The sequence below is a fragment of the Athene noctua genome, chromosome 9 (genome assembly GCF_965140245.1).
Source record: "Athene noctua chromosome 9, bAthNoc1.hap1.1, whole genome shotgun sequence".
Taxonomy (NCBI): Eukaryota; Metazoa; Chordata; class Aves; order Strigiformes; family Strigidae; genus Athene; species Athene noctua.
Window position 1 is genome coordinate 27,301,237 of NC_134045.1, and position 16,874 is coordinate 27,318,110.

Below are 16,874 nucleotides of genomic sequence, written 5' to 3' on the forward strand. Positions count from 1 at the left end.
GAAGGGGCTTCTTTTCCTTAGTGCTGGTTCTCTGCTTGCTGCATGGAGTTCATGGCGTTATTTGCCCCCTTTGGTTTTGGCCTGCAGGCCTGTTACTTCACCGTCTTTTCCTGCCTACAGACACTCTGGCATGTGCCAAAGGGAGATCCTTGTGTGCCAGCGAGGAGCAGGAGAGCCCAGGCTGCTTGTCCTTGCGGGCAGTTGTAGAAACTCTTGTTTCTACTGCTTGTTGTCTTTGAGGACCGCAGAAGGGGCCATCCTTGAGCCTGCAGAGGGTTTTCTCACGTGTTCTACTGCTTTTTGTACCGAGGCTGTCTGAGGATGGGTGGAGGTGGGATCTCATGGCTTGCAGACCGAGAGCTTGTGAGATTCCCACAGCTCTTGGTGTGGGTTCATCCTGAGCAGCTTTTAGGGCCCTCCGAAGGGGAAGCTTTGTGCAAGGTGAAGTTAAGATTGCATAGAAATTGCGCTTTTTTTTCTAATGAATAATAAACGTCAAAAGCACAAGATAGTTTAAAGTGGTTATTGCGTTTCCCTAGTGAGCTAGGGTTGCAGTTCATACACCCCCAGAACAGCATCTGACCCACTAAACATGGCAAATGGGGTTTGGAAAATAACATTGTGCCTTCTGGCAGCAGAGCTATAGGGAGGGTTATCTGCTCATGTTACTGTAGGGATCTGGCTCTTTACACAGTGGCTGTGATAAACTTAATTCAGAAGAGGTTTTGAGCAGATAGAGATTTAACATCTTTTAAAATTTAAGACATACAAAAGATTTTAGAGATCAGATTCAATGGTGAGCATTAGCTACAGGAACACCTACAGTTATTCAGCTTGAGAGTTCATCACTTGTGCAAAGGCAGCAACGCGGATCCCCAGTCCTGGTTACGACGGTCTCATCACCCAAGAACGTGGCCTGAGCGCATGGCGCGGGGGCGAGGAGGACTGCCTGCAGTCAGACAGATGAATACAGCTCTCGCATTAAATGCCGTGATTATTGAAAAATACTGTGGGTGAGGCGGTGCTAGATGGGGAGAAGATAGATGGTAAAATAAACAAAGTTCGTGGTATGTGAAGGATGGAGGTGGAGAGAAAGAAAAACTGAATATCGCGTCATTCCTCACTGTGTTTAAAAATTAGATTTCCATAGTCATACACCGTGAATGTTTGTTATGCTGTTGTTTATTAGAAGAAAACAATTCCGAGCCAGATGTCAGAGAGCAAGGGCTGGAAAGCCGGTCCGTGGGCCCAGTGTGAGCCACTTCACCTCAGTATACGTGTCGCTGGTGCTCGCACAGGCGCCTCCCCTGCCCCTGCCCCTGCCCTGCCCTGCCCTGTCCTCGCGGTGGCCGTGCTGGGGGCTGGGGGCAGTAGTGGCCTGAGCATGGCCCGTGTGCCGTCACCTCCCTCGCCCTCCTCTCTGGCCCCCCACACCCTGCACGGCGTGTAAGCGCAAGGTGTGATTTTTCTCTTGCTTGATTAAACTGTCTTTGTGTTCAGACCCTCTGAACGTGCCGACTTCTTTGAGCCAAACCTGAGGAAGGGGGAGGTCGTTAGGCAATTCTCCCTAAACCAACCCAGAACGCTCATCGGGCAGAGCGTGTGGGCAGGGCTGAAGCCGTCCTGGCTGCTGGCGTGAGCGCGGTTTGGTGCCGGGTCCCCCAAAATGGCGTTTTCCTTGCAAGATGCTGAAGGAGAGGCTCCGGGCTCCACGGGGCCAGGCTGGCTGCTCTCCCCAGTGGCTGCTCCCTGGCCCGGGGGTTTGTTCCCCGTCCTGCTCCTGCCTGGCTGTGCCCAGGGAGGCCGCCATGGAGCGCGCGGGGCAGTGGGCAGCTCTGGGTCTTGAGACAAAATTGCCAAACCTGGGGGTGTTTGTACTGGGAGGGACTGGTGTTCCAGGGGGCAGGTCTGTGGGGAGGGTCGGGGCAGGGGCTGCACCCTGCTTACACGGAGGAGATGAGGCGTCTGAGCAGGATCCTCCCGCGCTAATCCCCGCACCGCGGAGCGAGAGCGCAGCTTTGCCCAGGCCCCAGCGCTTCCCGGGTGGAACGGGCTGGATTTGGTTTGGTTTGTGCGTAGGAATAGGTGTTGTGCTGCGGTTAGTGTGCGTTCGGGAACAGCCCGTGTCCCTCGGGAAGCCGCACTCCTGAGCCGTATGGCTTCCATCAGAGCGTTCCTCTGTCTGTTTCTGATTTAAAGTGGAGCTTTGACTAAACCTGATCAATATTTTGCATGCCATGCGTGAAGAACCAGATGTTGGAAGTTTCCTATTGTTGAGAGGGAGGGAGCGAACACCCCCCCAGACTCACAGAAATCAATGCTCTCTGACAGAAGTTGGTTGGTTTTCCTAGGAACAATGTATTCCTTTGATTTTCAAGTTGATTTGTCTTCTAACAAGGTTCTGGTTTAATATTTTGAATTTGTTTTCTGTGATACGGATAAATTCTCACAAGGGGAAAGCTTAGCAGTATGATGGACAATAACTACACGTACTCGTCCAGCGTTTCATCGCTCCCAGCCACTCACAGCTAGTGCTCGCTCGTCCATCACATTGTCGTCTTCTGGCCTGCTCCGCTCCTCCGCCGGGGGACTGACGGCAGCCGGAGGCGGGCGGGCGATGTCGCGCCGTGTCCCAGGCGCGCTTGGTGGCGTTGGCACTCTCAGGTTTTGGTGCAGCTGAACCGCACACAAGGGATGTTTGGAGTGGGAGCAAAAGAAGAGCAGAAAATGAGACACGTTTATTAAAACTGTTTAAAGCAAATGTTTTCCTAAAATCCCCTTTTAAATGAGAGTCATACAGACTGTGCCTCTGGTTCCCACAGAGACCATGTCCTTAATATTTCCTTGAACCTGTGACCAGATTTTTCTCTTAATTGCTCACTAGGGGTTTGCGCTGCCTTCTCGCAGAAGCTGCTGCAGAGCCCGTTGGCACTTCCCGAGCTTGGCCCCGCGGTGTTTGTGGGCTGGGGGCTTCCCGACGCCCCTCTCGGTGGGTGGGAGACAGGCCCTCCTGGACGCCTTCCGGAGCCAGACCCCTGGCTGCGGCGGGGCGGGGTGGCGGGGAGGTTTGTTGCTGAGATCTGGTCTAAGCAGGGCTGGGCGAGGCTGGCTAAGCCGGGCCGTGCGGGCCGGTCGCATGGCTCTTGTGATGGCTCACTAACCTTAGCTTTTATGTCTTAAGCCATTTCTCTTTTTCTGGCTCAGGAAGAGGGTAATGCATGCAAACAATAGAAATGAGAGGAAGAAGTTCTTATGAGGGAAAACAGCAAAAAATCTTTTGAGGGCACCAGTGGGATTAGTGCCCTAGTGGATTCTTCAAATATTACAGTGAATTTAATTAAATACATTGCGATCCCAAAAGAGGCTAGTCTAATTAGCCAGATCTAGAATACATTTATTCTCTTCCCTCGCCCTTCCAATCAGAAGCCTCAGCATCAGCTCCTATCCTATTTTTAATCATTCCTAGACTCAGAGGGCTCTCCTTCCTCCGTGTTAGCTAAGCACACAGTGCTGGGTAATATGTGTCTTTAATCTTATCTTAGCTGTAACTGAGATAATACACATCAGAATTTTTACCAGAAGGTCCTGGCTGCACGTAGGCAATACTTTGATTGACAAACCCTGAGATCCTGTCCAAATCGTGTGCCTTGGGTGAAGTGCGTGGAGAGGAAAGAGTTTTATGAGATGACCCAGAAGAGAAAAAGAGGTCTGGAGGTTGGACGGTAGGAGCTGGCAGGGATTACTGCTAAGCTGAGGCGTAGGTGTGTGGTGGAGAAGCTGAATGGCGTTCACTGAGGAGTCTTTCATGTCGTTTGACTTTGGTATACATTTTTCCTCGCATACTGTGGGAATTGGGAGGGTTACCGTGAGCTCTCAGCCCAGCCGCTGCCCAGAGTGAACGGAGAGCGGCTGTGCCGTGGCAGCCAATATAGCTGCAAGCTGTGAGTTCTTCCCTCTGGTTTTAAGAAATAATTGTGGCATCCTTGGGATCCATGACATAAAATAGCTATTTGTTTCCCTAGTGGCGTGGACCTCTGTGCCAGACAGTTGATGGATTCTGTCAAATAATCAAGGTATAATGCTCTCGAATTGGCTGCACTGGCTGCGACCGCGCAGCTTCAGAGGGTGACAAGGTTTTTTTTCCCAAGCGCCAACCTCTCGCGGTGATACCCAGCTGCACGCTCCCCGTTGGCTTTCCAGTCTGGATCGCTGTCACGGCCATCTTTCAGGCCAGGCTGTGGCTTTCTTCCAGTTCCAAGGGAGTAAACCCAAGATGCCAGGGAACGGAGTGCTGGGTGATGGATAGGGTGGCACACGCTCTGCGCTCTGCTTCCATACGCTGTTCCAGGACCTCTTGATCTAACGGGTTCGTTGTGTTCTAGGATTGCTTTGGTTTTATTCTTCTTAGTTTTCAGTGAGAATTTATCAAATTTAATTTTATCTGTTTGACATGAAGTTGGATCCCCTCCCAGGATAAGCTTTAAATATGAAAGAATTAGCCATGCGTAGGTCGTGAATAGTTGTTAATGTTGGATCTGGTATTTTCTTTCACTGAAGGAGATGATCTTGCCTATCTCGATTTTGCTTCTGTGCTCATTTCAGCATGTTATGTTTTTCCTGCTTCTGAGCAGGAGAGTGTGTGCTACCTTGAGAATAAACAGGCTTGATCTTACTGTGTCTTTGTCAAAATGTGGTTTCTTACTTAATTCCCAGGTGGCTTTTAGCAGTTCACAGTGGACTAACCCGGGGAGACTGGAGTTGATAAAGGGAATTCACATCTCTCTACTTTGTTCTTCACAGCACCTTCAGCATCACGAGAGCGGGGTTGAGGGTGAAAGCTGCTATTACCACTGTGTCCTCTGTAACTACTCCACCAAGGCCAAGCTGAACCTCATCCAGCACGTGCGCTCCATGAAACACCAGCGGAGTGAAAGCCTGCGGAAGCTGCAGCGCCTCCAGAAGGGTCTCCCTGAAGAAGAGGAAGACCTGGGACAGATCTTCACCATCCGCAAGTGTCCAGCTGCTGAGGCGGGTGAGTGCGGCCGCCCTCGCGTGCACGGGGTCGGGCTCTTGGCTCCTCTGCGTCCCAGGATGTGACGAGCAGCATCAGACCCCCTGCGCCGCTCCCTGGCAAGCTCGGTGACTTTCTTGTTTCTCTTCCTGCTGCGGGGATGACGCTGGTTGCTGATCCCTAACGTGTCGGGGAAGTCCCGGCTGCCCTGAGGCGGGACAAGACCCCGTAGTACCGGCAGCGTCCGGCACGGCAGCGCCTCACGGGGCTGGGGGTGGCTCTGGAGCACCAAGTCCTTACACATGCTTCACGCCGTGCTCGCAAGCGGCCCCCTCTGTTCCGGTGGGGCTAAACGCAGGCTGGACACGTAGAAGTGCGTGTGTTTGTTCAGGTTAGTGTCTGAAACAGTGGAATATCCTGTGAGTGTCTGCAGAGACCGTCACATTCGGACAACTCTAACAAACCGGCGTGCTGTACTTCTTGTGGGTGCTGTGCAGTGTGTCAGGTGATGTCTCGAGCACCGGTGTGAACCTGTCCCAGCTTGTTACTGATTTCTAATATTTCAGCCACGCTGGATCGGGAGGAGAAGCTGGTTGAAAGGGGTGGGCAGGAGAGGGGGAGAGTGTCCATCTGTTTTCCGTGTCTCCTCCTGACAAGGCGGATAGGTTTGGATGGAGCATTTGCTCAATACAGAAAGGACAGATAATAGGAAAGGGATTGCGGCTGTGAATCTAGCAAGAGAAAATGTGTCTTAAAGGGGACAGCTGGGCTGGGCAGAACAGGAATTGTACTTTGTTTGATCATTTAAAGGGTTAAGCACTTTTTTATGTTAGGAGAAAGCAAGATCTCATGAAACCCTCTTGGAGGGAGGAGGAGGAGAGCCTGCCCGAGTCAGCTGGTGCGTGTGCTGTCAGGGATGGGAAGATGCTGGAGCTGGGGGGATGCCAGCAAAAACCTTCACAACCCTCCACTCAGCTTCAAGCAGGACTTTGCTCCATGACTGCTGTTGAAATGGCTAAATCTGATAGAAGAGCACTCTGAGGAACCAGTATTCTGCAATTAATGTGCCTAGAGACGTGGAAAGTGATCTTAGCTTAAAGGCATTGGGGAAGGAAAGCAGCACCAGCTGGAGGAGAATATGTGTGGGTCTTAGAAATGCCTCTTGAATTAAGACCTGGGTTGCATTGCTGTTACACGTGTTAGTAACAAGCAACTGAAATACCTGCAAAACAGACAAAAAGTGAAACAGGAGATTTTTCATTAAGAGTTAAATTCAGTCTCATGGAAAAGAGTGACCGATCCATGAACTCAGTGGCCCAGTGGAGTCGAGGGCATGGAACATGCTTTCCCAAAGGTCACGGTGACAGTGGAAGCGTGCTGTGCCTGCCACACCGTCCCAGAGGGGACAGCAGCTCTTACAGCGTCCTGCTGCTCTGCCATGCTCCGCTGTAGGAAAACAGTCGGATTTCGAAAGGACACGCAGGCCAGCGTTGTATGGTTTGTGAGTTTTCTTAGAAGCGAAATGTACGGAGAGGAGAAACCATCTGTGTCCTTTTGTGATGTACAGAACAATCTTGGAAGTCTTTGTTTACTTTAGAATTTTTTGTTTACCTTGTCTTTTACTTTAGAAACCTTATCTTTCCCTGTACGTCCGCCAGGATTATAACATTGCAGGTACTGAGAGTGCAGAAGCTGACTAGCTGAGAGGGAAAATGGTTTGTTGACCATTTTAAAAAATGTAATTTTTTTAAACTAAAACTCTTGACAAGTCACTGAAAGGAAATCTTGGTTTAAAAATATTAGATTTTTTTTAAATGGCTTGAGATAATTCCTTTTAAGCTTGTTGGTTCTTCAAAAAAAACTGACAGCAAACACGACACTAAGAATTTCTTTACCCTATTTTATCACAAGGGTTAAAAATACAAGCAAGGATAAGACTGTAGAATACAAAGAGGGGAGAACTTCTGATCTGTTTTGCAGGTCGCTTTGACCTGGGATATTTAATTCCAGGTGCTCTTGCAGCCCATTGTTGAGCGACACTGAGCAGGCACACGGCGCCGGCCGCGGGCACGAGGTGCTGCTCTGCTTGTGCCCGCAGCGACGGGGTCGGCCTTGAGCGGGACACTGCGGGGAGCACGGGCTTCTGCCTCCCGTTTATCCTGGTCCCGCTGCGGGATCCGAACATCAACTCTGCTCCAGAGCGGGGCGGCCGCGTCGCCCCAGGCCAGCGGCTGGGCTGAGGCCGTGGCGCTGGGGGGCCACTGCCCAGCACCCCGGGGTGCTCCTCGCCACGGGCAGGGTCGGCCTCTCCCAGGGCACAACAGCGATTTGTATCTCGGCTTGGATTGGTTCAGTGTAATTTCTTCGCGTGTAAAAAGATCTGCCTCAAACAGGCTGATCCTTCCCTTTTTTTCTGTGATGTTTAAACTTCCAGCATCATAAAATGCTGCTGTCACTCATTATTTAGCTGGCTGTTGTTATTTTTCTGTAGCTCAGTGTGTCAGCAGTGTGTAGCAGGAATACACACATACCTAGGCTTAAATTCACTCTTCGGATGTGTTTGAGTTTTCTTGGTTTTCAACTTTTCTGGTATATTTGGCTGTCACACTCTTCAGGAGAGCTGCACGTGCTGCTGGGTGAGGCTGCACCCACGGGTCTTCCCAGCACGACACTGCCGGCATGGAAACGCTGTTCCTTCGAGCAGGGCTGCACTTGGGCTTTGCAGCTGGCTCGCTGCGTTTCCCCCTCCTCTGTAACACGGTGTCTCAGCTCTGTCCCTGTTACGGTTTTTATTGTTCTTTTCTGAGAGCTGGGTGGACTTGCCTCGCTGCCTTTTGATGAGGAGTCTCTGGTGGTAACAGGTAACACGAGAAAGTCTTCCCTGTGTTTCAGACACCTTGAGCAGAAAGTGCTTTTCTGATCTGTGACACGTCTCCGTCGGGGGGCCCAAAGGGATAGTGACTTTCTTGCTGGTTTGCTGTGTTGCAAGCGCAGTGATTTGTTCTGATGCTGCTGTTACTCCCTGGTAATCATTGCTGTGATTCTCTTTCCCCTTCTAGTTAATCATATTTGTTGTGAATTCAGTTTCCCTACAAGTACAATTATCAGCTTGCATTTTTTTTCCAAAGTGAGTCCCCCTTTGTTATCACTGCTCTTTCTGAGGACTCTTAAAAGATTTCAGTCCTCCCAGCTTTTATACCTTCTGCCAAACCTCCCTGGGAGGGTGGCCCAGCCCTGGGCTGGCTGCCCGGGGAGGTTGTTCCTGTCTGGGAGATGCTCAAAACCCAGCGACAGGCAAGGCCAGGGCCCTGAGCAGGACCTTGACCAGTGCCTGTCCTCTCTCCCTGCAGAACTGCAAGTGCTCAGGGCAGGGCCGAGCTGGCAGAAAATGTTCCCTCCTTGTGCAGCTCCGTCCTCTCGCTGGTCTGAGCAGCCAGCTGCCGGTTTGCCTCGGCAGTAGAGTGGAACATCGTCCCTCTCCTCGCTCCTGGGTCTGGTGTGCTGTGACCCAGAGCAAGCAGGCAGGAGGGATCGTGTTGTAAGGGGTGTCCGGGGGTGGGGGCACAGCCGGGTGCTGCTGCTTCCCAGGCAGAGCCCTGGGCCGGCCGTGACCCGGGGCGAGGTGCCGGCACGTGGCAGCCACCATCGCTCCTGCTGCTCATGGAGACGTTTGTGCCTTTGCTAGAAACGCGGGGAGATTCTTTATCGCTTTTTTCTTTCCCTAACTTCATCCAGCTTGTGCCAATGTCCTCAAGCCCAGCTCTCCGTAAAACTGGTCACGGGGCTGAGATAGATCAGCCCTCGTGCTGCAGCTTTGGGTGAGGTGGGACTGCGTAGATCGAGGGAGAGGAGTTGCTTCATGCCCCTTCCTGCTCCGTCCTGTTGCAGGGAGCAGGTGCTGGGGTTAAACGCCGTCTCTGCCGGTGTGTAGGTACTCACTGGTGTGTGCAAGCATGTAGGAAGAAGCATTGCTATCTCTGGGGTGGTGCGTAGATATTTGCTTGTGTAGATGCATCTCAATCTGCTGGAAGAGAGAGCCTGATCATACCTTAATTAGTCCTCTAACAATCTGCAAAGGTCAGTGCCAATTGCCTGTTCATTTACATTTGTAATTGTGATGGTTCTTGATTGCACATTAGTTGCAACTCATTCCCTCCCACCCCGCAGAAAACACATGCAGCAGCCTGAGCTACAGCCTTGTAGACACAAGGACCTTTGTCTCTGCTTGTGCCAGCGGCGCAGCCTTCACTGAAACTTGTGTCTGTTATGGAAGAGCTCGAGGAGCTGCACTGCACTTCCAGTAAAGGGATGATGAAGTCGTTGGCAGGGAAGTTATATGGACATCAGGCAAGAAACCCAATCCTTCTTGAACTGGATAATTAAAGACAATTAAACTTTTCTGCTTGCTCTGAGAAGTGTGCTAATTATGCAGGAGACAGGGAAGTGGGCCCAGGCTGGACATTCAGCTGTTTTGTTGATCAGAAAGAATACAGCTTGGGCGGGGGGGGGGCGGATTGCTTTCCTCTATGGGGTATTTTTGGACATCTATTGCTGTAGTATCTGGGCTGCTGCCACTGCAGATGTCAGCCCCTTGCTGCAGAAGCATCTGTATAACGTTACCCATAAGCTAATTGATTTTTAATGATGGGGGTTTTGAGAAGAAAAAAAAAAAAAAAACGTAATAAAAACCAAAACGTTCTCAAGATGTAGGGATGGATGCACTTATGACTCATTAGATAATGATAGAAATAAGAGTGAAACAACCTGCACCAAATTTTCATTCTGGCTTTGAAAGCATTTCCTTCTAGAAGGCTTCGAGCGCAGGCAGCTCCGCGTAACGCCGACGGCCACGCCTGGAGTAGCTGCTCCGGGGCGGGACGTTGCCCGGGGGTGTGCGCAGCCCCTGCTCGCCCCCCGCGCTCAGACAGAAGCTCTTGGTGCTTGGGCTCCGCGGGAGAAAAACTAGATCCAGAGGGTGGGGTGGAGCGGAGGCAGGAGACAGCCTTGAGGTTTATGATGCCCAGGAGTTTGGTTTTGATCATCCTCTCGCAGGAGTCCTGAATTTGTTGGCATCTTTGGAGGGAAACAGGGATTTTAGCACGTGTAAATGCAGAGGACAATTTGCGTGGCCGAGGAGCTGTGTTGGTACAGGCAAACTGTGCCAAGGTTCCTGCGGAGAACACCCCGCCTTGCCCAAGGAGGGGCAGAGCACAGCAAGCAAAAGGCATGAGCCTTTCCCCCCTCCGAGGCAGTTTGAGTGCTGCAGGCTGGACACGGTCTGTGTGACTGTTGGGAAGGCTTTTGAAAAACTCAACAAAAAATGTGGCAAGTGAGCCCAAAAAAGTCAAATTTGTTATCTTTACAATTGTGCTGGAGGCCATTAGAGAGCTTTGTGGGACGAATAAGATGACTTGTGGAAAAATCGTGTAATATTTAGTGGGAAACACTGACCATTTCTCAACTCTGTGAGTCATCCTGTAGACTGTTTTACAAAGCTTTGTATCCTTACTGTGTAAATCCATAGGAAGGCTAAAAATAAAGTAAAAGAATATCTTCTATTCAGTGCAGCTCTAAGATTTTTTTATCTTAGCACTGTATGCGTCTGGAGAACCTCCTTGTCCTTGTGGAGATGGGAGTGTTCCCCTAAGACCAGGCCAAGCCAGCTGGAGATACCTCGCACAGTTTTTGAAGAATCACTTTGCTGGACACATACTGCAAGGGGATGCCGTGTCTCCCCATCTCACCGCAGAGATCCCGTCCCCTGATGTGGACGTCGTGTTTCAGCCATCCTGCTGATCTCTGCCAGATCCTTAGCAGCCATCTTCTTCCAGCACACAAAGTCATTGTTGGGGCCCTCGCGTGTGAAGGGTGAGGGCAGGCTTCCTGGAAGCCGTTGCTGAACTCGGCCAGGCGCAGTCAAAAGCCCCTTTGTTTGGGCAGGAAAGGGGCTGGAGCGGGCGTCAGCACCGTCGCTGCCTGCCCATCTGCCCCTGCCCGGAGCACCCGTGCTGCTGGCTCGGGCAGCAAGGGACCCGCCTCTCGCCCTGCTCCAGACAGGTCGATTACAATTATTTAGAGGAATACCTTTACTGGAAAGCTCTGTTCTGGCAACCCCTTGAAAGCCGCTGGCTCCCAGAGCTTCCTGGGAGGAGGAGGAGGAGGGGATGCCTCACGTCTCCTCTTTTCCCCTCTCTGTCCCCGGGGCAGAGGTGGGTGCACCGTCCATCTGCGTCTTCCTTGTATTTCAGTATTCGACCTTCTGAAGGGCTGCAAACTGCAGCCTGAAATCAGGATGTGAATTTTTAATGAAACCAAGCATGTAAACAGAACTGAGGTATAGCTGGAGCAGTTGCCAGATGAGAAAACCCCATGTGGTTTAAAAATAGTAGTTACCAAACTCCGCTTGGCTCTGCCTGTGGTTCTTGCAGACAGCTGGATGCTCATATGGTGCTTGCACCTCTGTTTTCACTCTGAGTCATATGAAACACTTTGCTAATGTTCCTCTTTCTTAAAAGCAGTTTTGTAACTGCACCAGGGATGCAAAGGCATCGCTGTCAGGAGAGAGGTGATGGTAAATGGGAACGGAAGCAAGTTCCCGTGTGATCGGGAGCAGATTTGTTCATGAAACACTCAGGATGTGGTTTGCAGTATGAAAAGGTTTCTCTTAGACAAAAAGTTTCTATTTAGCAGGAGGGAGGCTTGATGTCAGCCACATTTATCAGTTTAAATTTGTGACCTGGAAGTCCCGCAGCGTGCGTTACCTTCTTCCTCGAGGCAGAGGCGTTGCTCTCTGAATTCCCCTCTCTCCTGTCCAGGCTCTCCAGTTCCTCCCCTCCCTCCGTGCCCTGGACATGGGAATTGGGCTGTAAAATGGAGTGAACAGGCGGTGGGGAAAGGGGAAGGGGATCTTCCACAGAAGCCTCCCAGGAGGGGAACTGTCCTGTTATTTTCCCACCTTGAAGAGAGGGCAGCCATGCAAGGCATGCCTCATTCACAGTCATCCAGCATGGAGTAATTATTCATGTGATTTGTTGCAACAGGGACGCGAGACGCTCCTTTTGAGTGGACTTTTCGTGATTGCAGGCTCTGTACTTCCAGTGGAACTTTAAGTTCCAGTTTTAAGACTTTTGAAATGAAATTGGGTAATGCCCAGTGATATTTCTCCCTGCTTGAAATAACTCAAATTTATTAAGATCTGATGGCCTCCACTTGGTCTCAATTAAAGAAAATGTGGTCATTGCTAATGCTGGAGAAACATGCCTACATCTGATAGAGGTAATGGAGGGTTTCAGAAAGGAATAATTAGTTTGCTTTTGTAAGCCTCTCTCCACTTTTCCATGGGACTTAATTGCACACAACAATTAAAAACTTCCCAAAGCAGATTACTTGCAGAGAGTCTGCAGGAGAGCAGCGTTCAGGGTTTATACTACAGCGCGTCCCAGCCCCGGGCAGGCGGCAGCTCTGGCTCTGCCGGCGATGCACACACTTCTCTGGCTGGAACGTGTGGCCCTTGCAAGGGGGCTGGGGAAGAGCAATGTGCGAGGTGCACACTGAGAGATTTGGTGTAAAATTCCCCAGGCGGTGGGAGCAGGAGTCCCAGAATGATGTTCTGCATGCCATCTCCTCCCACTGCCCCTGCCTCTTACAGCTGGAGAAGCTCCTCTGGTCTCGTGCTGCTGCCAGTCACCCTCTCCTCATCAAATCCAGATTCCTTCCTCTGGTGTGTAGCTGCTAACCTCACTTCACGTGCTTCCCCTCGCCACTTCCAGGCTTGTCCTTGATTGACACATTTAATAATCTGCCAACCCGAATGACAATCTGAGCTCCTGTGTGCAAACATCAAACGCTGCCCAGCTTCATTAGCTTCTCACAGGCTTCTTACCTCTCCCTCGCTCCCCGCAACCCAATATTGTCTTTTCCCAATATGTTGTCCGCAGGGCCCCGAAGGCAGCAGCCTGCTCAGTCTTTGTTTCCGCGGTGTTGCCTGCAACTCCCGCCCCGCATCATCGGCAGGCGAGTGGTCGGAGGGGCCGGGCGCGTGGCGCAGCCCAGCCCCGGTGGGTGCCCTGGGACCGGGAGGGCCCTTGGGTGCCCGGCGCAGGCACCCAGCTCTCTGCCGGGGCTGCTTCCTGCAGCTGGGGGCACGCAGCAGCTCTCTTGTCTGAAGAGGAAATCCGTCTCTGTCATCTCATCCTCAGACAGAGGGAGTAAGAGCAGCTATTGTCCTGTTTTGAGAAAACAGTCACCCACGGTGCAATAACATACGTGAAATAGCAGTGAAGAGGAAAACAGCTCTTGGCAATATGTATGTTAAGCTGATTAAACTCGCAGTTCCCCTTTACTGCAGCATTTCTGATCTCTGTGCCAACCCCACCAAATACCCCCACATGCAGGATTATCGTGTTGTTTTCCAAGATCTCATGTCATGTGTGTTCGTTTAAAGCAGGAGGACAGCTTGTTGCGTTCCCCTTTGTTGTTCTGCTGAACCTTGGAATTTTTTTCCTTTTTTTTTTTTTTTTTTGTGGATTGAATGGCTTAAGGACCTTCTACCTTTCCAGCAAGTTCCTGATGGGAGTCGTCGTATTTCTGCAGAGGGTCCCTGCTCTGGAGGATGCAAACTCTCTCCTTCACGGCTGGACAGAGAGGCGGGTGGAAACTTTTGGTTCTGCTTCAGTTTCATATTGCTTTAATGGTTCTCAGAATCCAGCAAGCGTTACCTCTCGTGGCCGTGGTTGCTGTACACAGCTCCTTTGGAAGGTCTGGAGACGTGAGGAGAGCCACGTGCCTTAAGAAAGTCAGGCCCTTTAGGGGACTTCTGAGCCCATGTAACGGGACTTCTCTCTCCCAGTGTTATCCTGCAGAATAATTTCTAACTGTTCCCTCCTTGTGTCCTTTCCCCACCCAAGTTCTGGAGAACACTATTCACGTCCCAGTAGCATCTTTCTGTCTTTGTGCAGAGAGGACACCACGGGACTGCTGAGGTCTGGCTTTGCAGAATGCAGGGATAAAGTTGTTTCCACTTTAATATCTGGCAGAGGCAGATTTCCTTTGTTATTTATTTTTTTGGGTTGCTGTTGAGTTTAAAGTAAAAAGCAGTTGTGCCTTAGCTCTGTTTTGACCAATCAGCAGTGAATAGATAATCTCTAAAGGATATGAAAGGTTTAATCATTTTAATTTTGTTTTTATTAAAGTTTATCGTGACTTTTTTCATGTGCCCCTGGTAAAGCGGGGGGGTAACAGAAATCTACACAAACCCCCAAGCATTCGCTTAATGAAACTCTCTAATGGGAGGCGCCTGGCGGGAAGGAAGTGGTTAGATAGCTGGGCTGGGGAAGGCAGACCAAAGGCACGCTGTAATATCACTGAAACGTGGCAGGAATCTCATAAACTCCCCATCGAGCTCCAGCAGACACTTGTCACTGGGAGCTCATGGCTTTCATTAAGCAGAAAGAGAGGAAGCTCTGACGGCTGACTTGTTCCAGAATGTTTTTCTTGTTCAACTGGATCTTAAAGCCCTTTCCACTTAAGAAAAGTAAAGGGGAAAACATCACCAGATGCTGTAGTAAAACACTGGGAAGCTCCTGGTCCCTCTCCTACTCTGTTTTTTTCATCCCATCAAAACAAACTCTGGAGCGAGACTGAAGGCAGGTTGTCAGAGCGCAGCGTCTCTCCTGGGCGCGAGCAGCTGCTCTTTCCTCTGGGGCGGAGGAGTCGGGTCCCTGTCCCTGCCGTCTCGCCCTTGGTGCTGAGTTTGGGCACCAGAAGCTCTGCTGCCGGTGCCACCTGCACCTTCTGCTTCGCTTCCCTGTCTCTCTTTTCCTCTCTTTCCCTTCCAGTTTTAGAACAGGGAACTCCTCTCTTGAGCACTCCAGGGTGGTGGTGGCAGTGGTGCAGGTTAGATTCAAGGCTGCGGGGCTCCCCCTTTTTGGGGTGAATCAGTAAAGCTTTGAAGGCAGATTGAACAGCAGTAGATGCTGCGGCCCTGTCTCAAGCTGTGTTGGAGAAGGGTTTGGTGTCAGTGACACAGGATTCATATTAGCAGCAAACTCAGTTCATGTTTAAAGTCTCATCGGCACAACCATGCTGCTTCTGTCCAAACCTCGCACGTGCTCAGGTGCTGTGTCTGACTGAGCCCCCTGCTTCGATGTTCTGGTGGTAAGGGGAAAAAGAAACCTTCCAAAAAGAGCACACGTGCTCCCGCGACTGTACCGCTGCTGTCAATCCTCATTTGTGATGTTCCTCTCCATAGTATTGCGCCGTAGCTCATCTCCAGTGTCTTTCCTACAGGTTTGACTGTTCTGGCTATTGCTGTGCTGCTGTTTTCTCCCTTTCTGTGCTACTGGGCTTCAAATTGAATGTATCTGGAATGAACATGCTGCCTTCTGTGCTAACAGGTTAATGAGTTCAGAGAGTTGCCTCACCTGCATGCTTTTGTGGTGTGTAAGCTTGGACTCTCTTTCCCTGTTCTGCTCTTGACCTGAGCTGAAAGGGGCTGGAGCTCCAGCACGGAGAATTGCTGATACCTCGATAGCGTCTGTCCTGCTCGTTTGCCCAGTAACACGTTAGGTGGGGACAGTGGCAGAAACAAAAGTTCCGTCGTGTTCACCTGGTCCCAGGCTTTGTGTTCAAAGGCAAGGGGGTTATTTAACTTGTTTCTAAGTGAACAGCAGAGTAGGGTGCAGAGGGGCCACAAAGGACAGCACCTGCCGGGCTCCGTGCTCGCGCCCGGGCGAGGAGCTGCTGTACGGGCGGGTCCAGCCGTGGGCTTGGCACTTGCTGATTCCTGGGCATAACTGGTGACACAGAACGAGAACTCTGGTTCAGACTGCTGCCTCTCCGGATGGGGTGTGAAGCAGAGCAGACCCCTGGAGGTGCTGCAGCATGCTGCTGTCCTGCGGGACACGGCGACCAGATGGAGCCTTGGCCCCGCACCGCTGCCTGGGGGACAGCCCAGCGCAGAGGAGTGCTGGGCCCGTGCCGGCGGCAGAGGAGGTAGGAAATGTAAGCAGGGCCCCATCTGCCAGGTGGGTTTGCTTTGGGGTTTGCTGCAGCTCCACTCACATTTAATTTTGGTATCTCTGTGGTGGGCAGCCCAGAGCTTCACCTAACGACTCCTGAAGAGCGCGGGTAGGCTGGAACTGCGCTGCTCTGCTGGAGCGTCGCTGCTGGCTCGAACGGGCTCATCCCTAAGGAGCGCCGGAGGCTGAGAGCATCCCCCTGGGAGGGGCTTTGCCTTGGCCACGCACGGCTCTTCTGTCCCAGCGGCAGCTCCAGCGTCCCTCCCGCTCGGCTGCTTCCTGCCCGTGTGTCATCTGTAGTGAACCTGAACCTTTCTGGCTGATTTCTGTGATGGGAGATAAAAATGAAAGTTGTGCTTGAAGCCAGGTATCTCTTGTGTTGACTTCAGGGTTGACTCCCCTCTGACACTGGCACCAGAGGGGTGTTGGATGCCACCGCTCCTGGCCAAGGACCACGGTTTCTGCTCTGGAGGAGGCGTCACAGGGGTCGGGAGGTGGTGGGCAAGACTTTGCCAGCTCGAGGGGGCCCGAACCTGCCTCGGAAGGTCTCACTCTGTGACTGATAGCTTGTACAGTCCGGTTTGGCAGGATGCTCCGAGGCAGAAATGCCAAGTTTATTTTCCTTTTGCAGTTCCATTGCAGTGTAAGGAGAACAGGAAAAGAGGATGTGGGACGGTTTGTGTTTCTCAAGAGGTATGGAACAGACTGGATGGAGTCTCCCTCAGTGTAGCCGTAACTCTGTATTTTTCCCTTTCTCCTGAAAATGTTGCACTTTTTACATATAAAAGGTTTTTTTATGGGTATCTGGTCCAGTCTAAACATAGAGCTCTCCCCAAGCCTGGCTG

General features: G+C 51.4%; 1 protein-coding gene across 2 annotated transcripts in view; it reads left to right on the forward strand.

Moving 5' to 3' along the window:
• Positions 1-16,874, forward strand: part of ZFHX3 (zinc finger homeobox 3) — a 182,839-nt gene that overhangs the window by 102,545 nt on the left and 63,420 nt on the right. For both annotated transcript variants that reach the window (XM_074913751.1, XM_074913753.1), the window contains one exon: positions 4,801-5,032. In XM_074913751.1, the coding sequence (XP_074769852.1) occupies positions 4,801-5,032 (232 nt within the window). The remainder of the gene's footprint in view (positions 1-4,800; positions 5,033-16,874) is intronic.